This window comes from Elephantulus edwardii, unplaced genomic scaffold, assembly GCF_000299155.1.
Source record: "Elephantulus edwardii isolate Elephantulus edwardi_28Jun2011 unplaced genomic scaffold, EleEdw1.0 scaffold00038, whole genome shotgun sequence".
Taxonomy (NCBI): Eukaryota; Metazoa; Chordata; class Mammalia; order Macroscelidea; family Macroscelididae; genus Elephantulus; species Elephantulus edwardii.
Window position 1 is genome coordinate 19,402,832 of NW_006399788.1, and position 22,165 is coordinate 19,424,996.

Consider the following 22,165-nt stretch of genomic DNA (forward strand, 5'->3'; position numbering starts at 1 on the left):
CTCCAAAAACAGGTTTCTTTCCAGGTGTAGCCAATTTACCTGGCGGGCTTTGCAGACTCCCCCCTGTGGACCTCACCCCCAGAGCAGGTGTCCCCACCTGAGGAGGAAGCAAAGGGCCCCAGGCTTGCGCTTGTATTCTGAGCTGCTCTGGCTATCTCAGACCTGGAGCATTCTCCGAACCCTGGAGAGCCACTCCCAGGCCCCTGACTCACTACAAAGAAGCCTGGAAATTATATTCCTGAGAATCCAGAAAGGGGCCTCATTAGTTCTATCTGAACATCCTAAAAACATCTTCCCTCCCCCAGTTCAGTATCACAGACCACAAAAGGACCTTGTGCTGCTACAAGAAATACTTTGAATTGCCGATAAGAAAGAAAAAATTCTGTAGTATGTTCCAGGCGGAGTTCCTGGGTGACAGAATTGGTTAATGTGCTCAACTGCTAACCCAAAGGTTGGGGTCGTGAGTACACCTTGGGAGAAAGGTCTAGTGATCTTTTTTTTCTTAATTAGGCATTGAGAACGCTATGGAACACAACTGTACACAGACACACACAGGCACCATGAGTCAGAATAGACTTGATGGTAACTTGCACTGATATCTCAAATTGTGCATGGGGCATATTTACATTTTAATGTTTACTTCTTCTCTCATTACGATGGTGTCAGAACTGACTCATGGTTGAGCCTCCAGTGAAGGTTTCAGAGGTTATGAATTACACCAGAAGATCTTTCTCCCCTGGCCCTGCTGGCCCCACCTTAGGTTCGCATCATAACTTGCTATGAACTACATCACAGATACCCCTAAAAATTAACTAAGGGATATTTTTATTTGCTAAATATGTATGAACAATATGGATTATATCTCAACATCAAGAAAACAAAATTCTCACCACTGGACCAACAGATGTTAGATGGAGGAAAAAACCTGTAGTTGTTATCAATTTAATTTTACTTAGATCAACAATCAGTACTCAAACAGCAGTCAAGAAATCTAAAGATACATTGCATGTGAAAATCTGCTGTCAAGGAGCTCTCCAAAGTTCCAAAGAGCAGTGAAATTAGTTTAAAGGCCAAGGTGTGCCTAATCTAAGCCATAGTCTTTTCTATTACTGCCTATTCAACTCCAAGTTGGACAAAGAACAAAAATGATGAAAGAAAAAGAGAGAGACACTCCAAGAATATTCCATCCAACTATAGCCCAAAAGTAAGCTGCTTTCTCCCCTGTCCTCATTTTCTTCTCTTCTGAAATCGTTGGATTTGTTGTTGTTAGGTGCGGTGGAGATGACTACAGTTCACAGTGACCCTATGAACAACAGCTCTGAATGCTGTCCTATCCTGTGCCATTTTCATCACCTCTGACACCTTGGTACAGTGAGCAGAAGCTGGTTTATTAAAGTTGCTCTAATCCAAACCCCTCACCCCATAAAGGGCCCAGGAACCACAGTGAGGCGTACCCTCTTTACAGAGAATCCAGCTTCTCCCGCCCTTGTCTGACACAGGATGCTCTGCAAAGGATCTTCACTTCCTTGGTCTTATTTGGTTCTTTCGTTAAAACAGAAAAGCTTATGCTTAAGTGATGAGGTGATCAAGACATAGAGTCTAAGTCCTGCTGAGCATCTCTCTCTCTTCATGGAAGCTAACAGATAGGGAGAGATTGAAGTTCGCCCATGTCACAGGCGGGGAAGGAGGAGACCTGAGGCCGGGCCCTCGGGGCGTGTGCCCGCCGCTGCCCTCCACCGTGGCCGCCGACCGACTCCTCGCTCCCGGCCGCCCACCCAATTGTTCCTGCGCGCCTTTCCGCAGGACACCTGGGCCCCGGCGGCCACGGCGGCGGCGGCAGCAGCATTGCTTTCCTGTGCAGCCGCTGCAGCGTGTAGGATGCTGATAACTGGAACAATGCGGCAGAGGAAAAGTGTCGAAGGAATGGGACAATGAGCCGGCGGCAGGGACTCTCCCAAGACTGGCCAGATCTAGGAAGGATTTGCAAGTCCCAGGGGCCAGCCCGGAGACTACTCTATGGCGGGGTGTTTGGGAATTTAGGATCCACTTCCCCAGGGAAGGAGCACTGGAAGGGCAGATGCCATTCCTCGGGCCAGGGCCCTCTGGTGTTGCTCCGGCCTCCAACTGACCCCTCCTCCCCTGGGAGGGAGCCAGAGACGTGACCACTGAGACTGTATCAGTGTGACTACCATTTTGTTTATGACTCATGGCACACAGAAGGTATTTAATGAATGCCTAGAGATTCTGAGAGATGAAGGTCTCTGATGTCCTCCACTTGGCGAGAGGGTGAGTCACATACCTGGAACGGGGACAGGACTGCCTCAAAAATGGTCTCAGCTCTGACCTTCAAGCCCAAGACTCCATCTGCTTCACCTGTCTGAAGGTGAGCAGGAGAGGCTCTTAAACCCACCTAAAATACCCAGAGGGTCTGCTAATTGATCAAGTAAAGTAGCCAATCAGGGGAGCAGGGAGACAACTTGAGACTTGGACAAAAGTTAGAGCAGGTTGTCCCAAGGGCTGAGGGTTGAAGTGGTACCCAAGAGAAGCTGCTGCCTCTGCTTTAGGTCACAAGTGACCACTGAGCTCTACTGCTACCGTTTCTCATATGGCGCTTGGCATACACACAGTGAATGTGTAATAATTGTGCATGTAATGTAGAAGCCAATCCTCCCAGAGCCGATTTTAAGACCACAGGAGGTGTGACTGCAGGGAATAATAACTGAGCCATGATGGACCATTTGCCTCTTGCACATAACAGGCCACTGGGGATCAGGCTGTGTTTATTTATTCCTCTCTAAAGCCTGCTTTCTATGGAAAAAAGATTGAAAGCAACCTGCAGAGATGCAAAACAATGTAACAGGATAAAATAAATTAAGATAAGGAAGAAAGTTGAAGGGGAAAGAAACAAGCGAGGGAAGTTATGATCAAGCCAGAAATGAGGCACTGTAAAGTCCAATACAGTCGTCATGGCAGAGAAACACACTAAGCCACAAATAGTCGTTTGCGAAGACAAGCAAAACTTATTGCTGTTATTAAAGTCAAAGAGGGGGCTTTGGTGGCCTAGTGGGTAAGAAGTTGCACTACCACCCAAAGGTAGGTGGTTCAAAACTACCAACTGCTCTGTGGGAAAAAGGTGGGCAATCGTCTGTGTGATTTACAGCCCCTGAAAACCCACTGGAGGATTAACTATGAGTGAGTTTCAACTCAACAGCAGTGAGAGAAAGGTGAAGAGAAAAATATCTCCTCCAATTCACGGTCCTTGTAGAACTCAACTTGCAGCATCCAACCAAGGTTGTTTCTCAGTACCTTTCTCCGTGGAGGCGAAGGGCACACATAAGAACAAGTCTAGAAAGGATCTTCTGTGGAGGCTCCTGTGATGGGGTGCAGACATGCAGGTCTCTCCTGTTTGGGCTCAATATGGGAGCAGAGTTTAGAGTATCTAGAAAAGAGAATGTTTTGCACAGTGATCTTCCTTTTTATTAATTTTCAAATTAATGGTTGAGGTTTCATTGTTGTTGTTGTTGGTATGTGCCGTCGAGTCGCTTGCGACTCAGAGTGACCCTATGTACAACAGCCCTAAACCCTGCTCTATCATATACCAGTTGCACTGCCGCTAACACACCCATCCCGATTATCCCAGTCACTGAATCAATCCACCTCATAGAGGGTCTTCCCCTTCTGTGCTGTCCCTCTACCTTCCCAAGCATGATGTCCCTCTCCAAGGACCAGTTCCTCCTTACAATACGTCCAAAGTATGTCAGGCGAAGCCCCAGAATCCTTGCCTCCAAGGAGTAGCCTAGTTTAACCCTGTCCAGGATGAATCTGTTTGTTTTCCTGACAGGCCATGGTACGTTCAATACTCTTCTCCAGCACCACAGCTCAAAGGTGTTAGTAATGTCAGTAACATGATGGAAAGCGTTCCTTGTGGTCAAATGCTGGCGTCTCTGCCGTGTGAAGTAGATAAGGTTGCTATTCTCTTGCTAAAGAAGAGAATTGTTAACGAAGAGATGTCTGAGAAAGCCATCCCACCTTGCACAAACTCAGAAGTGAGAAAAGAGGGAGCTCTGGTAGCCTGTTGGTAAGAAGCTGCGCTGCAATCCCGAAAGCATGTGGTTTTGAATCCACCAGTTGCTCAGATGGAGAAGGAGGGGCAATCTCCTCCTGTACCAGTCAGATCCAATTCGACGGTACACACAGAAAAATAATAATAAAATTTTTTAAAGGTGAAGAGTCTGTTTAGAAAAAACAGAGTGAGAAAAGGCCAATGACTCTGTTCTTAAAAATTTTAATTTTATTAATTTTAATGAACATTTACAGAGATTTTGGATTTCCATTCATTCATTGTTGCATCATTTTTCTCCCTGCCCACCCCTACCCCCAGTTCGCTCTTTTCTTTGAAAAGTAAAAGAAAAATTCCTTCATTGGTATACAATCCCCCCGTTCCACCCTCCCCCCACTTCCCTGAGTACACTCCACTATGCAACCTTCATGCTGGACTCTTGTCATAACCATAATATCCTATCTTATATCACTTTTAAACTGTTCTCTCCCTCATCTGTTTCAATGCAGTATACATAATTTATCCAATTTTTCTCAGTCTTACCCCAACCCTGATGTCAGTCCTGTTATACAACAGTGGCACTATGCAATATTTGTCCCTTTGTGACTGAGATATTTCACTCAGCATAATGTCCTCCAGGGTCACCCATTTTGAATAATATTGCATGAGTTCCTTGTTTTTCAATGCAGCATAGTATTCCATTGTGTGAATATACACAGCCTCTCTATCTATTCCTTTGTTGATGGGCACTTACGTTGTTTCCAGCTCTTTGCTATTGTGAACAAAGCCACAATAAACATAAATATATCTGTCTGGGTGGCAGTTATGGTTTCTTTAGGATATATTACCAGAATTGCTGGGTCAAATGGAATTTCTATTAGCAAGTTTTTGAGAAAGTGCCATGCAAGGTCAATGACTCTTAAACTCATAACTCAATGAGTCTAAACCAACTCATAGCTGATCCTCCATCGGGGTTCTAAGATACAAACTGCACAGGAGGAGATTGACCATCTTTCTCCCAAGGAGCCACGGGTGGATTCAAACTGCCAGATAGGCATGGACTTTGGGCTAGCAGCCCAACTCTTTATAGATGACACCACTAGGGCTCTCTGTTGTTGCTGTTTTTTTGTGGTTGTGTGCTGTTGAGTCACCTGCAACTCATAGCGACCTTATGTATGATAGCTCTGAACCCTGTTCTATCCTGAGCCAATCTCACCGTCCCTGACACACCTGCATCCATAACCCCAGTTACTGTGTCAATCCATCTCATCCATGGTCTTCCTCTCCTGCATTGTCCCTCCACCCTTCCAAGCGTGATGTCTTACTTCAAGGACTAGTGCCTCCTGGCAACATGCCCATAGTACACGAGACATAGTCAAATTTGGCCTGACTTAATGCAAGGTAAAATCTCTGTCTACTGGCTAGAGAATTGAACTACAAATACAAGGGTCAAGAGTTCAAATCCACCAGTTTCTCTGTGCGAGAAAGATGATCAGTCTCTTCCCTCCCATGCAATATACTGCCTCTGAAAATCCACTGGAAGATTAGCTTGAGTTAGTTCTGACTCAATAAAACACGTTGTTGTTGTTATGTGCCGTCGAGTGGTTTGCGACTCATAGCAACCCTATGTACAACAGCCCTAAACCCTGCTCTATCCTGTGCCAATCTCATTGCCTTTGACACACCCATCCCGATTACCCCAGTCACTGAATCAATCCACCTCATAGTGGGTCTTCCCCTCCTGCACTGTCCCTCCACTCTGCCCAGCATGATGTCCCTCTCTGAAGACCTGTCTCTCCTTACAACATGTCCAAAGTATGTCAGGCGAAGCCCCGGAATCCTTGCCTCCAAGGAGCAGCCTGGTTTAACCCTCTCTAGGATGAATCTATTTGTTTTCTTGGCAGTCCATGATACACTCAGTACTCTTCTCCAGCACCACAGCTCAAAGACGTCAATTCTCCTTCTATCCTAGCTAGTCATTGTCCAACTCTCTGATGCATAACAAGCGATTGCAAAAACCATGGCCTGTATCAGGCGCACCTTAGTCTCCAGAGAGACACCGTTGCTCTTGAGTACTTTAGAGAGGTCCCTAACCGCAGACTTTTCTGGCTACTGGTGCCAAGAGTGTTGACCATGGAGCCGAGCAAAAAACACAATAAAACATAACATAACAAAATCAAGGTAAGGTACAGCGTCCCTGCTATCTGCTACTCTTGCTATTATTAGGTGCCATTGAGTTGGACAGTCCAGTGGGTTTTCAGAGGCCATAAATTGCATTGGAGGAGATTGTCCATCTTTTTTCCCTTAGAGAAGCTGGTGGATTTGAACTGCGTGTCTTTGGGTGGACAGCCCAGCTCCTTACCAGTAGGCCACCAGAGCTCCCTCCTTGTTATCTACAATTCTGTGATTGTAACAGAAATACCATAGTGGGTGACTGTAGTAAGCAGTGCATATAGTTAAAGTGTTCAATTGCTAACCAAGATCTGGTATGAAAAACAGTGTATATGAACTTTGTACCAGTATAAAATAAAAATTTTATGTATTTTTTTAAACATGCTTCAGAAGACAAAAAGGCCTGACTATTTCTGAGAAATCAGCCATTACAAATCTTATAGAGTAGCTCCACTCTGACACAAGTAGGATGACCATGAGTTGGCACTGACCTGATGGTGCCTGGTTTGTTTAATTCAAGATATGCCTTGCCACGCTGCAGGTGATCTGGGTTTCCCCCATCTCATCTATTCCACTAACATTTCTCTCAGCAGTGCCTCCATCTGTATTTATTAGGAAAAGCCTCTTAATGCACCAGCCTTAGATATATCATCTTAAAGGGCAGTAACAGCACCTTTGCAGCCAGAAGATAATCTCTAGAAAGCCCCTCCAAGTCTAAGGCATTGGATTTCCAAGATGTCAAGGATGTGAATTGACAGGATTGACCAGAAGCACATCTATTTATATATCAGGGATTGACTTTATATTATATTATATTTGCACACCTCAGGAACAAACCATGGATCTCAATTTAGAAAGATTCTAGCACGTTCTCCAGGTTGGAACCAGGATACCTTTACATTTGCTTCTTCCTCCAGCTCTGTTGGCTGCCAGCCCCTTGGTTAACCTGAGAGCTCAGGCTGCATTAGGTCAGGTCCCCACAGTTCCCTCCCCCACACAATCAAGGGCAGAGCACTGGAGCTCCCTATTATGCACTGTTTTGTCAGCACTTGGCACGCAATCAACAGAGGTGACACCAATTACTTGTGTCACAGCTTCCAAGGAAGACGGAGATGTATGAAACCCAGTGTGGGAGCCATCCATCAAGGCCTGAGAGGGGGCCGAGGGTCTATGACTGTGACACAGAATTGAGGGAAGCCAGAGTCTCTCAGGACAGATGGCTGGGAAAGTGCAGTCTATCATCAAAATTGATGCCTCCACAGGGAGTGTAGGCCAGTGTAAGAAAGGGGCTTTTCAGAGGCAGGCAGACAGGCCAAGAGATTGTCCCTTTCTCTCCACATACCTGGTCCTCTGGTCACGCTAAACCTTCCTGGTTTCCTAAACCTACATACTGTTGACTATTCTGTGCCCTCCTTCACCTCAACTGCCAACTCTTCCTGTCAAAACCCTAGCTTTGTGGCCCTTTTTAAAATTACTCCCCACCCATTTGAGTGTGTTCTCTCCACCACCTTCCTGCTCTTCCCTACTGAATTCAAGGAACATTCTATACCTCTTAAGGCAAATAATGTTCCACCTTTCACTATAATAATTAATTATTAAGTATTAACTATGGTATGTTCACATTTACTGTATCATTTAATTATTACAACCATTTAGTAAGACAGGTATTAGGCCAATTTTGATACATGAGTAAGCCGAGGCTTAGAGAAGTTGGTGACTTGCCCTGAATCACAGTTGGCAAATGGAATGTGGCAGGGCAGAGGAGGACAAACAAGTTGTGGGTTCAAAGGAAGGCGTGACCAAGGGCCAACCACTAACTGAGGCTTCAAGATCTACTTAGGCGCCTCTCTGGGCCCTGTCCTATATCAAAGTCTGCCTGCAGGAACACAGTGCATGGATGAGTTGGCCCTGGGAGTCCAGCTCTCTCTGAAGCTGAACTTCCAAGAGTCCTTGATAGGGAAGAGAAAAGCTAGAGTTTTCTGGTGATGCCTGAGAACCAACCTTCTCACTGCCTGCTTAGAGCTTCATGTTGCTGAAGAGATTATCTGCAAGCCTCAAGAACTTGAGCCTAACTGATAACATGTGATTCCCAATGGAAAGTCAGTTTACAGTGTAGAATGGTTTGCACCCAACCACAAGGAAAGATTGAGATTGCCTTCACCAGGAAGGGACTCTCTTTGTCCCCAAGGCATCCATCTTCCAAGCTTCTCAGTTTCTCTGCTCTTGGCTTGGCTCAACACATGGCTCTTTGTCTCTCTCTACTAGAGGCCCTTTATTCAAAGTATTTCTCCAGTCTTTACTTTTATGCTCCTGTGTTAGTTTTTCTTATCCATTAAATAAACACAATAGGCCTTGATTTGCTTCTTCACTGAGTTGTTCTGTGGGATAAAGGAAACCATGACTGTGCTTTGTAAAATGGAAAGAGTCTCACACACATGCAAGGCCTGAACTGATGGGGTCCTTGATCTACTTTGCAAAAATAGGAGGATGGCAACAGAGCCCAGGAAAGGAATGTGACTTAGCTAAGGCCAAGTAAGACTAAATCTGGAGGATTCCAGCCTTGTGTTCTAGACGAGTGGCTACCAAAGAGGTTACACAGAACCACCAGCACAATTCAAGTGAGTAGGACAGGAAATTGAGAGGTGAGGAAACAGGATCAGAGGAGTGAAGAAGCTGGTCAAAGGTCATCCAGTTTATCACAGGCGGATGACACCAGTATCCACCTCTTCTAACTGCCAAATGAGTTTTCCTCCAGGTGAAATTTGTAAGGGACCTTTCTAGAAGGTAACATGTTTTGTTACTGTCTTCCACTGAGTTGGAACCAACTATAGCCAACCCTTTAGTGAGTTTTCAGAGGCATTCAAACTGTCTTTCGTTGATAAGGAGTACAACTCCTTACCTCTAAGCCACAGAACTGCCTTGACAAGGCACTACAGAATTATTCTTCTATCTTCATTGCAGACCCTTCATTCAAGAACTCACTTTTCATTTTGACAAGTTTAGGAGCTACTCAATCCATATGAATTCCAAATAACTAATGGAATCATGACACATAATTGTTAAAAGACATCTAAAAAAAAGAAAAACAAAACTCCCTCTTCATTGCCATCAAGTCAGAACTGATTCATAGCCCACCCTTCATTAGGTTTCCAATGCTGTAAATCAGAGGAGGGGATTGCCCATCTTTCTTCCCAGGATCTGCTGCTGGATTCGAACTGGCAGAGAGGCCCAGGCTTTGGGTTAGCTGTGCAACTCCCTACTGAGCTCCCTGCAGGGACAGCAGGGGGATGCCTTTTCCAATGCCCAGTGGTCAAAATGGGATGGTATGGCCAAGGTCTCTGTACTAACGCAAGACGGAAGATTCAAATGCAGTCCTTAGGTTCTTGTCCCATGTTTTCCTGTATCCAGAAGAATGTCTATTTGTGTTTTATTGGATATGCAGAGATGTTTGACTATCTGGATCATGATAAGCTGTGGCTGACATTGAGAAGAATGTGAATCCCAGAGCATTTGATGGTGCTCATGCAGAACCTATACCTGGATCAGGAGGCTGTTGTGAGAACAGAGCAGGGGAGAACAGCATGGTTTGGAATTGAGAAGAGAGTGCAGCACGGTTGTAGTCTCTCTCCATACCTATTCAATCTGTATGCAGAGTAAATTAACCAAGAAGCTGGACTCTATGTAGAGGAGTGTGGCATCAGATTGGAGGGAGACTCATTAATAACCTGCATTATACAGATGACACAACCTTGCTTGCTGAAGGTTAGGAGGACTTGAAGCACTTGTTGCAGAAGATCAAGGAATACAGCTTTCTGTATAGATTGTGTCTCAATATCAAGAAAACAAAGATTCTTACCACTGGACCAACAGGCAGTGCCATGATGGATGGAGAGGGGATTGAAATGGTCAACAGCTTCTGTTTAATCTCGTTTGGATTCACAATTAACACCCTTGGTACAAGCAGTCATAAAATAAGGAGATGGGAAAATCTACAATTAGGGACCTTTCCAAATTATTGAGGAGTAATGATGTCACTTTGAGGACTAAGGAGCATTTTATTCAGGCCACAATCTTTCTGATTCCTTATTCTATATATGAGAGCTGGACAATGAATAAGGATGATAAAAAAAGAATTAATGTCTTTGAGCTGTAGTACTGGAGAAAAGCACTGAACATCTCATGGATATTCAAGAGAAAAGTTATATTTTGGAGAAGATGCAGCCTAATTTTTCTTTGGAGGCAGGAATGATGTGGCTTCACCTCACAAACTAGACATGTTGCTACGAGAGGTTATTCCTTGGAGAAGGAAATGATGCTGGGAAATGTGGAGAGTGGACGAAGGAGAGGAAGACCCTCAACCAGGTGGATTGATACGGTGACTGCTGCAATGGGCTCTTGTGTGCCTGGAAGTATGAGAATGGTGCTGGATAGAATAGGCTTTAGATCTTTTGTTAATAGGGTCCCTATGAGTTGTACTCAACTTGAATGTACCTAAAAACAACAAACCAACCTATTGGTTGGGCTAAGTCACCTGCAAATCATGTGCTGTCCCAGAGTGGGTAATCTTGGTGTGAAGCCCCTTAACTTCTCATTCCTTCCTCCAGCCTTTCACCTACTTGATATCACTCTTGTTGTTAGGGGTCACGGTCTTAGTACTCCTGAAAGTGGAGGACATTACCTCACAGACAGTTGTGTATCTCCTGCCGTTGTCAGAGGTATCCAGTCAATTCTGATTCAGTGGTCATATGTACAACAGAAAAAACCCTGTTCTGTCTTGTGCCATCCACACAATAATTGCTGGGCTTAAACTCACTGCTCCAGTCACTATGCAACACTATCTTCTTGAAGAGCTTTCTCTTTTTCTCTATAATTGTACAGCTTTACCCTTAAATTAAAAAGTACTTCTAGTTGACCCATGGGGAAAATCTCTTGCAAAAGACCTACTTAAAGTGCTGGAGAGCAGGGATGTAAATTTAAGGACTAAGGTGCATCTGATCCAAGCCATGGCATTTTCATCTCCTTCATAAGCAGCTGAAAGTTGTGGGAAAAAATTAAAGAGAACTGAACAAGAATTTTGTCTTTGAACTGTGGTGTTAGAGAAGAGTACTGATTATCCCATGGACTGCCAGAAGAACAAACAAATATATCTTCGGAGAGGGTGCAACTAGTGTGCTCATATGGTAGAGTTTCATCTCACCTACATGGGGCATGTTGGCAGGAGCCATCAGTTTTTGGGAACAGATAATATGCTGGGAAAGATAGTGAGGCAGCAAAAGAGAAGAAGACCTTCCAGAATATGAATTGATAAAGTGATTGTTACAAAAGGCATAAGTGTAGTGGGGATTGATGATGGTGAGGCAAAAGCAAGGCTCATGTGTGGCATTCGCCAGGTCACAATGAATCACACCTAACAACGACAACAATCAATTCCCGGCCTATAGCCTTTCAAAAGCAGATATTCAGGTCTTCCTTCCAAGGCACCTCTGGATGGGTTTAAGCCACCAACCTTTATGGTTATAGTAGCCAAAGCACTTACTGAGCTCTGGTGGCCTAGTGGTAAGGAGATGCACTGCCAATCCCAAGGCACTCAGTTTGAATCCACCAGGTGCTCAGTAGAAGAAGGATGGGCCATTTCCTTCCACGTCATTTACTGCTTCTGAAAACCTGGTCAGAGGACCTCAGCTCTGAGTGAGTTCCAAGTGGAAGGTATTTAAAAGTCACAGTCCTGATGTGTCACCATCCACTGGAATAAAAACCTACTAAAGTACAAGCAATTGGTTTTCTAACACATCCAGATCTTAAAACCAAAGGCCCTGTGCCTCTGCTGCTGTTCTCCTGCTGAGCACAAGCACACCCAGAATTGGAAACAGCAGCAATCAGCACTTATTTAAAGTGACCCTGTTGCATTCATTAATTAAACCTCCTTACTTGCTGAAAGAGACCACAGAATTATTATCCCAAAGCTGGGGTGGGAGTGGGAGGGCAGGAGGATGGAGTTGCAAAAGCCAATCTATGCACTAGATGGAAAAGTGGCAGCAGAAAGATGGGGTTCCAGGAAAGAGAAATTGACACCCCTTTTGGTTGTTCATCTCTCAGCTGCCTGCACTCATGGGACTAAACCACAATGGGAAGCCCAGAATGCTTGATGGAAGAGAAAACCAAGCATGCACCCCTATGCTTAGCCTTATACCCCAGGTCTCCTGCCCAGCATGTTTCTGGGGAGGGGCTTCAAAGTCTCAACAGAACATGCTGGAAAGAAAAAAAGAGAGAACAGCGGAGAAAAAGCGAATCGGCTCTGGGAGCCGCATAATGGGAAGAATTCAGTGTGATGTATGGTGCTCTGGACGTTATTAATGGTTTGCTGATTTTTACCTTTAAAATCTTTGGGCAGATTATTTATTATGTCTTTGGCGTGCCTATGATCTATGGAAGGGGCACTAATCTCCAAGCATGGCCCCCCATGTCCCTGCTCCTCTACAGCTTCTAATTAGGCTTGAATGGGACACTTCCTGCGAGAGCTATACCCACACTCTGTGGAGGAAGCCCTGTTCTTTGGGACTGTAAATTCAACCCAGGACTGAGAGCCTGCTGACATGCTTCTAGGCCTGGTATTTTCAAGACATTTGGAGTGGGGTAGGGGGATTCAACCCATTTGGATCTCTGTGTTCTAATCTCTAAACAACAGCTGCTGTTGGACTAATGAACCAGAGATAATAGCTTAGACACAGAGATGCAACATTGCAGAGCTAGGACATAGTAGATATGTAGCTCAAAAGTCAGCCATTGCTGTGGAGCAGGAATTGACTCACCGCTAGCCATCCAGCAGGTTTTCACAGGCTATGTAAATCATATGGGAGGAGATTGCCCATCTTTCTCCCACGAACCAGCTGGTAGATTCGAACTACCTGCCTTTGGGTTGACAGGTACAACTCTTTACTCTGTAGGTCACTAGATCTCCCTGGTATGTGGCTACCTAGAAGTTGATGATACTAAACATTCTGTGATACTGTTGTTCTTACATGTCATCAAGCCACCTTTGGCTCATAGCAAGCCTATGAACAACAGATCTGAATCCTGGCCTATCCTGTGCCATCCTCGTCATCTCTGACACACTTGAGCCCATTGTTGCTCAAGTTACTGTGCCAATCCATCTTGTTAAGGATTAACCTTTCTTTCGCCAACCCTCCGCTTTTCCAAACATGATATTCCTTTCCAAGGAAGAGCCCCTCCTAACAATATGTCCAAAGTGTGTGAGACAAAGCCTCGCCATCCTTACCTTTAAGGAGCAATCTGACTGCATTTTCTGTTTGTTCTTTTGGCAGTCCAAAGCCCTCTTAGTACTCTTCTCTAGCATCACAAACAACTCATAAGCATCACTTTATCTACTGTCATCCGTATTCATTGTCCAGCTCTCAGACATATTGAAAGTGATTGAAAAGACCATGGCTTGAATCAGGTGCACTTTAATCTTCAAAAACAGAGGACATCATTGCTCCTCAGTACGTTGGAGAGGTCCTTGACAGTATACTTCCCCAGTGCAGTATGTCATTTGATTTCTTGACTGCTGGTACCAAAAGTGTTGATTGTGGAGTCAGACAAGATAAAATCACTGACAATTTCAACGATTTCTCCAACTTTTGTGATGTTGCCTATCATTCTGTTGGTGAGAATTTTTATTTTCTTGATGTTGAAATGCAACCCATATTGAAGGATTCAGTGTTTGATCTTCTGCAGTAAGAGCTTCAAGTCCTTCTTACTTTCATTAAGCAAGGCTGTGTCATCTGCATAGTGCAGGTTGTTGATGAGTCTCCCTCCTATCCTGATGCCACATTTTTCTTCATAGAGTTCAGCTTTTCAAATGAATTGCTCAGCATAGAGATTAAATAAATATGGAGAAAGGATACAGCCCTGATGAACACCTTTCTTGCTTTTAAACCATGCAGTATTCCCTTGCTTTGTTTGGACAACAGCTTCTTGGTCTAGGTCTAGGTTTCATATGAGCATTATTAGATATTTCGAGACTTCCTCTAGCCTGGTTACTTTGATGAATATGGCTTTCCTAGTTGTGTTGGCGATGTCTTCGACTAGCAGAGTGATCTAGGGATACATCATGTCCTTGGAGGACTCAGTGATCCCTTTCTTGGCCAGTGAACCCTAACCCTGTGGTCAGCAGGCACTGAGGAGCTGAGATGTGAAATGATAGTTTCTTACCCAGAGGCTTGGAGAGTTGGGTAATAGCAAACCATTGGGAGAGCACAGTTCTTCTCTAATGCTTAGTGTCACAGAGTATGTAATCACACAGCTTCACTCGAATACCAAAGTGCTGCAGGTTGCTTTTCTCATTGAGATATCTGACTCAACCAAACATAACAACATGACACCTGAGGATGTGTATTCACAGATTGCTTAATACCATATATCTGCGTATAGCTTTCTATAATACCTCTCAATCATCTAAAAAACTTAGTAAATAGATATTATTAAATCCCTCCTTTTTCAGATAAAGGAGGTTTTCAGGGGCTAAGTAAATATGGTGGCTAATGGTGGAACCATTCTTATCACTGCTCCGATAGGCAACACCATGATAGTTGGAGAAAAGACTGACGCTGTCAATTATTCATTTCTACTTGAATCTGTAATCAACACCCTTGGCACCAGCAGTCAGGAAATCTAGGGACATATTTCACTGGGAAAGTTTGCAGTCAGAAGCTTCTCCAAATTACTGAGGAGCAATGATGTCAGTTTGAGGACTAAGGTGCATCTGATTCAGGCCATGATCTTTCGGATCACTTATTATGCATTTGAGATCTGGACAATCACTAAGGATAACAGAAGGGGGCAAAATGATGCTTTTGAGCTATGGTGTTGGAGAAGAGTATTGAATATTTCATGGATTGCCAAAAGAACTTAGAGAAAGTGCAGCTAGAGTGCTCCTTGAAGGGAAAGATTATAAAGCGTCATCTCACGTACTTCAGGCATGTTGCTAGGAGAGGCTATTCCTTGAAGAAAGGATCATCGTGTTTGGAAAGGTGGAGGGTCAGGAAAAGAGAGGAAGACCTTTAACCAGGTGGATTGACACAGTGACTGCTGCAATGGGCTTGAGTGTGTCAGAAAGTGTGAGGAAAGTACAGGGTAGGACAAGGTTCAAATCTGTTGTTCATAGGGTCACTAGGGTGCATACTTGACTTGATGGCACCTAACAACAACAACAATGGCACTTAGGTTTGTGGTCGGAAGTCTTGGCCCACCACCAATGCCCACCCCACTGACTGCTGTTCTCTGCCAGTCAGTCTTCAGGTGCTACTTCCAGCAACTAGTCCAGGCAAGGATGTGCTCAAGTTACAATCCCAGAAATAGTAATTAGGGAGAAAATGGGCTTCTTTTAAAGCTTCAGCTAAATAACTTTGTAAAAGCTTTTTACTTTTCCAAGTTATTAAGAAAAGTAGACAAGTAAGCAGGGAGAATTTGTGGGCCCTCGGAGTAAACAGCCCTGACCACCAAGACAATGATGCTAACTTGCGGGTGCTGGGCTCCGGGAAAGGGACAGAAAGTCCACAGAATAAAGCTCCTCAAGTTCAAATGTCTCCTTCCTACCAGAGGGAGGCTTCTTGAGTCAGGTAGCTGTGTCCCCATTACAACTTGCTGCCTAGCACACATGAAAGAGAAATGAGTGAGGTTATGAGCAAGGAGGGAAAGAAGGAGGAACAGAAAGGAAGGGAAGAGAGAGAAATGGGCGAGAGAGCAGGAAGCAGAAGGGAGGATGGGAGAAGGAAGGATGAAGGGGAGGGAAGAGGAAAGGAAGGGGTAAGGGGAGAAATAAAATGGAAAGGGGGAAGGGAGGAGTGAGGGAGAAAAAGAGAACTAAGAATGAGCAAAAGGCTTGGCCTTGACACTGATAAATAAGCAGCTGTGCCTGGTGGCACAAACAAGTTTAAAAGTTTGTGATTCAAACCTACCCAGAAGTAACTTACATAGGTGTGGAGATGTAGCAGAAAGATCACAGAGCCTTGAAAACCTACTCAACTGTGCACACGTGGGGTTGCCATGAGTTGGAATTGACTCAGTACAAGGTGAGATTTACCTTTAGGTGGAAGGTCTTTGACCATACATCTAAAAGTGAAGATATACTTGAGTGGGATGAGTCCAGAAGAGGCGAGATGGCAAGCAATTGATAATCATAATAAGGGCTGAAGCATAAGTGTGTCACAGTTTCAATAGACTAAATGCAGGAAGAAGACTGATGAATGTGGTGGGCTGAGATATTAGTCTAGGCTGCTCAGCTGACAGTGCTGAGAAACTGAGAAGAGGAACAAATTCAGGGAAAGAGAATATAGAGGTCAGGAAAGGAATGATCTCAAGGACCTTTAAAACCCAGATCCTACAGTTGCCTTCTTTCCACAGACAGTCAGGGAGCCTCAACTGCGGGCCTTGCCTCTAGACACTGGGGATACAGAATCAGAGCAAGGAGAGGGAATTTCTCTTCACTCACCCTAATTGCCTCTCAGTAGAGGCAGGCAGGAAAAAAAGGTAGATTGACCGAGAGTGATCCAGGCTGTCTCTTGGAGGGAGAGCAAGGAAGCTCACTTTCTCACTCCTCTTGGACAGGTCTGGACAGCTCTGCGCATGTGTGTTTGAGTGTATGGGGTTGGGGTGGGGCCAGGAAGAGACAATATCCCTTCCCAAGGAACGTGGCTCCTGGTGGGAAGCCCACTGCGGAATGCTGACAGCCAGAGGCTCCATGGCAACTTTCCCTGGGATGCTTGCCAAAATACAGATTCTTGGGCCCTCCAATCATGTGACTGAAGTGCCCATTTTATTTGGAGCTCTCTAAGTGATTTCATGCACATTAAAGGAAGAAGAAAAAAATAGATCTGTGATTTTTTTAAAGAAGCTTTAGTAAACCTCTTCTTCCAAATGTCCACTTGCATTAAAGCTTCATTTAATTTAGAGTGTTATCTTCTCCTCTTACACATTCTGAAGACAAAGCTTGAATTTGAGTAGGAGGTTTAGTGAAGCATTTGGGTGAGGGGCGAGGAGGGGGTGGGCCTGCAAGTGAGGCAAGCATGCAGCGGGGTTACAAGGAAGTAGGTTTGTGGCCTCCTATACTTACTTCTCCACTGCTCAGATCCACAGGCAGCACTCTTGGTACCACTATCAGTCAGGAAATCAAGAGACAAATTCCATTAGGAAAGTCTGCTGTCAGAAGCCTCTCCAGAGTGCTAAAGAACAACAATATTGGTCTAGAGACTAAGATGTGGCTGATCCAGGCCATGGACTTTGCAATTGCTTGCTATGCACAGAAAGCTAGACAATGACTAAGGATGACAGAAGAAGAATTGATGCCTTTGAGTTGTGGGCCTGGAGAAGAGTATTGAACACACCATAGACTGCCAAGAGAACAAACAGGTCTGTCCTTTAGATGGTGAAACCAGGATGCTCCTTAGAGACAAGGATTTGGGGTGTGTGGCCAGGAGGGACCAGTCCTTAGAGAAAGACATCATGCTTGGAAGGGTAGAAGGATAGTGCAGGAGAGGAAGACCCTGGATGAGAGGGATTGACATTGTAACTGGGGTAATGGGAATGGATGTATCAGAGACAATGAGATTGGCTCAAGATAGGGTATGATTCTGCACTATTGTGCATAGTGTCACTGAGTTATAGATGACGTGATAGCACGTAACAACAACCACAGTAACACTTCTCCAAAGTTCCCCCTCTGCTCTCGACAGGAGTTGTCATGTATGATGTAGAAAAATGACCTGTATCTGGTTTTTGCACCTACATTTCCACTGGCTGTGATTTAGACACTTCACTTTTCCAAAATAGGTGAGAGTTTTCTCAGTTGGAAAAGGAGACCCTTGGACTCAGTGATTGGTCTACTTGACTATTACAATCATGTGGCAACCTTTAAAAAATAGTGGTGCTGGAGCCAGAACCCCGAACAATCAAACCAGAATCTCCAATTCTAGAACCTGATGACTCTTAACATGCAGCTGATGATGAATGACATTAGAAGGTGGCTATTTTGAGCTTGTATCTCTGGGTCTCCTTGCTGGGTAATAAGAGGAGAGAGAAAGGCTTGGTTCCCTTCCCTCACCGCTCAATTCCCTCTTTCACTTACTCAGGGGAGAAACTCTACAGGCTAAAGAGCTTTTGCGTTACACTCATAAGTTCTTTGATTGCACTTTGTATGAAGCATAACTCAACTTTTTTCCTTGAAAGGATAACTCACGTTTTTAATTAGGAGCAGGCTGAATCTGTAAGAACACTGACTTTTTCAACAGATGCTAAATTTTGAAGACTTGTGCATTATGATTGTTACATAGAAAAATGGTGGAGGAAGAGACACAAAATCTTCACCTTTGTCAATGGCCTTGAATGCTCTTTGAAGAATACACAGAGTTGTCTATGAAACCCAAGTTTTAAAGAAATAACAGAAATATGTGGGTGCTTAAAGTGGATGACTTTGTAATTAGGAAAGGAATTCCATGTATGATAGCTTTTTAATTTAACCCTCAGGTTTGTAAATCCAGGCCCCAGCTCCAAATATTCGCACATATGTAGATAACTGAAGATATAATGTGGTCAACTGAGAGAGAGAGAAAAAAAAATTCTACCTAATATATTTTCTCAACTATTTTACAGTAAAGTCATTCAGCAAAGTGTTGGTCACTATTACCTAAGTTATTTAATTATGTAGGGCTTGAATTAAAATAAGGATTTTTAAAAAATGTAAACAAAAAATTCATTTCAAAAAAATTGAAAAACCGTGGAGAAGACAGTAGATTTTTGTCTAATCTTGGTCATGTCTCTCACTAGCTGTGTTGATTTTGGGAAAATTTATGTAACTCTCCTATGCTCATAACCGTTGCATTACCAAAGCATGTGTTGTGTATGTATGTGTCTCCATGTACATATGCACAAACCTCGAAGAACTGCTGACACAGAATTCTGAAAAGGTGAGATTTTATTAAGAAATTCTCCTCCACAGAACAGAACAGAGCAGATGTTGCAGAGGTGCAGATACACCATACACTCACTCTAAACAAGGAGTACAAAGATAGCATTTTCATTTTAACAAATTTGCATAGCACAAAATGGTCATTTATAAGCAGTAAACTGGTGAAAACCAAAGAAATCCTATCTCATCAAAGAGCTCCGTACCCAAATAGGGCCCAATCTGGGGGCCTCTATAAAAGGATATGAAGGGAAAGTGTTTTTAAAACGCGAAAATAAAAACTATATTTTAAGGTATAAAGAAATCATAATTAATGTAGTAAAGGTCTAAAAAGTGCTAGATCTGAGTAGATAAATGGGCAAAAGGCAAAACCCTATAGTTCATGTACAGTTTTTAATAAGCTAGAAAGTCTTTCATTTCATTTGCTGTCAAATATATCTGAAATTATGTAAGATTTTGGAGTCTATAAGAAGAGCAAAACAATTCTTAATTCTAATGACAATATCAAACGTGAGAGAGGGAGAGTCAGTCAGGCGTTCTCTCACGTTGCTGCGGGCGGAAAGCAGAGCAAACATCTGAGAAACAACTGGGTAGCAAAAGAGGAAAAGGCTTAAAAAGGCTGATAGCTTTGCCTCAGTTATTCCTTCCTTAGGAATCTATCCTGAGGAAGTAACCTGAAGTCCAGAAAGAAAGATTTTAAGAGCAAAGTTATCAAACCATCTAAAGGTTGTCTATAGTTTACCTACAAGAGAAATGTAAAGCTTCTTTATATTCTTATATGGAATATTACTTTGGTATTTAAAATAATTTTTGTTAAATTTTTGTGATAAACGGGAAAATATTTCTATCACTATATTTATATTTGAAAAAAAAATGCACTGCCATTGAGTTGGTTCTAACTCAATGAAACCCCCAACCAGGTTTCTGAGGTAAATCATAATGGCGAGTAATTGTCCATCTTTCTCCCAAGGAGCAGCTAGTGGATTCGAGCCACTGGAAAGGTACAGCTATGGACCATGCCACCAGAGCTCCCTAAGGGAAATATATAGACTCGTATATTTTAAAAAGTCACCTCAAATATAACACCAGAAAACTGAAATGCATTTCTTTCTGGGGCAGAGGGATCTGAGGCTAAGCCTTCTTCACACTTGGTATGGGCGGGGATGACACAGTTCATTTAAATGTCAAATACAGAAATGAGAGAACAACGTGGTGTATGCTGTGTCCTTGGCAAGTCCTTGGACATTCTCTCATGTTGCTTGGCTAATAGAAGTAATCTCTGAGTAAAGACTAGGGGTAACTTATTTTCCTCCTTCATTCTTTATGCATTTTCCTTTACAAAAATATAAATTAAGGAAATACTCTTTGGCTTAGGTAAAGGACAAACTCTACCATTGACCCTTATTTTATCCACTTTCCCTATGTTATCACATCTGCAGAGTCACCAAATATATTCAAGACTAGAAAAAAAGCTTCTCAAAGTCGAATGAGGTGAATGCCAAGAGAGGCCAAGGAGAGAAGTAACAGGAGATCAATATGCAAAAGAACGAGAGAAACCCTTGCGAGCAAAAAGCAAACACACAAATAAGAGCTCTAATGGAACACTTCTAATTTGATCCATCGCCCGAGCTCAGGAAATAAAAAATAAGGGAGGAATGACCTCCAAGAACAGGTGGGCTCTGAGGCTAACTCTTCTTCCCACTATGTACGGGCTGAGATGACAAAGCTCATTTAAATATCAGATACAGAAACCAGAGAACATACACAGTATACTGGTGTATACTGCGCCCTTGGCAAGTCCTTGGATCTTTCTCTCATGTTCTTTATCCATTTTCAGGGAGCTGAACCTCACTCAGTTTTTCAGACAAACTAATCATACAGAGTTCTGATCTCATGACCATCTCACAACTTTATCTTTTCTAGAAATCTAAATCATCATGGCCAAATTCCTCTCTCCTACCTACCATCTTGGTAAAGTTAAGGCTTTTAACTGGATTCTTGTCTAAGTCCGGATCTTCATCTGCCTTCTTGTCGGGAGTGTCTGTGTCTGACCAGGCTCCTTCTTGCTCAGAGGAGGAGCTCTCTGGGTACATCCCAGTGACTTTGCTCTCTGGATGAGTGACTCCAATGGGCTCATCTGCAATGCTTTTTGTATCTCCATCGACCTGCTCTTCTTCTGAGCCTTTCTGTGAGACCTGGGAGCAGTTTCCTAGAGATGACATAATGGAGTAGGAGGTGACTGTTTTGGGAGCTGGCTTTTGGTGAGTGGTGTCTTCACTCAGGCCAGGGGAAGATGCAGGCCTCTCCTCTTGTTCTGAGTTATGGTTTTCAGAGACTTCTCTTGGGCTAAATGGAGGCTTATTGTCTTTGTAACTCTCTGACTCGGTCTGTCCATTTCTGTCAGCTTCCTGGGCCTTCATAGCATCTGCACCATCACCCTCTCCTCCTGGTTCTTGGTCATCTCTTCCTGAGGTCTCATCTTTCAAAGAATCCTCATCCTCAGACCCCTCAGTGATGTTTTCTTCCTTCTCATTCACACCCTGCTCCTTGGATTCTTCTTCCTCCAGGTCATTCTCACTCTCAGTATCTGTTTTCCCTTGTCTCTTCTGAGCCTCTGAGTCTTTTCCTACCTCCTGGTAATCGGCCCCCTCCACCTCTCCTAGTTGAGCATCTGCAATCCCACCAGGCCCCTCTACCTCCCCTGCTTCAGCTTCTTCAACTCCGCCAGGCCCCTCTGTCTCCCTTGCTTCAGCTTCTTCAACTCCACCAGGCCCCTCTACCTCCCCTAACTGGGCATCTTCAACTCCGCCAGGCCCCTCTGCCTCCCCTGCTTCAGCTTCTTCAACTCCACCTGGCCCCTCTGCCTCCCCTGGTTTGGCATCTTCAACTCCACCAGGCCCCTCTGTCTCTCTTGCTTCAGCTTCTTCAACTCCACCAGGCCCCTCTGTCTCTCCTGCTTCAGCTTCTTCAACTCC

The 22,165-nt window shown here is 43.9% G+C and overlaps 1 protein-coding gene across 1 annotated transcript in view; it reads right to left on the reverse strand.

The window, feature by feature from the left end:
• Window positions 1–1,636: 1,636 nt before the first annotated feature.
• Window positions 1,637–22,165, reverse strand: part of RP1L1 (retinitis pigmentosa 1-like 1) — a 49,171-nt gene continuing 28,642 nt past the window's right edge. Inside the window, exons 7-9 of the mRNA XM_006884935.1 lie at window positions 21,155–22,161; window positions 2,300–2,377; window positions 1,637–1,888 (exon numbers count right to left, since the gene is read on the reverse strand). Coding sequence (XP_006884997.1) covers window positions 1,637–1,888; window positions 2,300–2,377; window positions 21,155–22,161 — 1,337 coding nt within the window. The remainder of the gene's footprint in view (window positions 1,889–2,299; window positions 2,378–21,154; window positions 22,162–22,165) is intronic.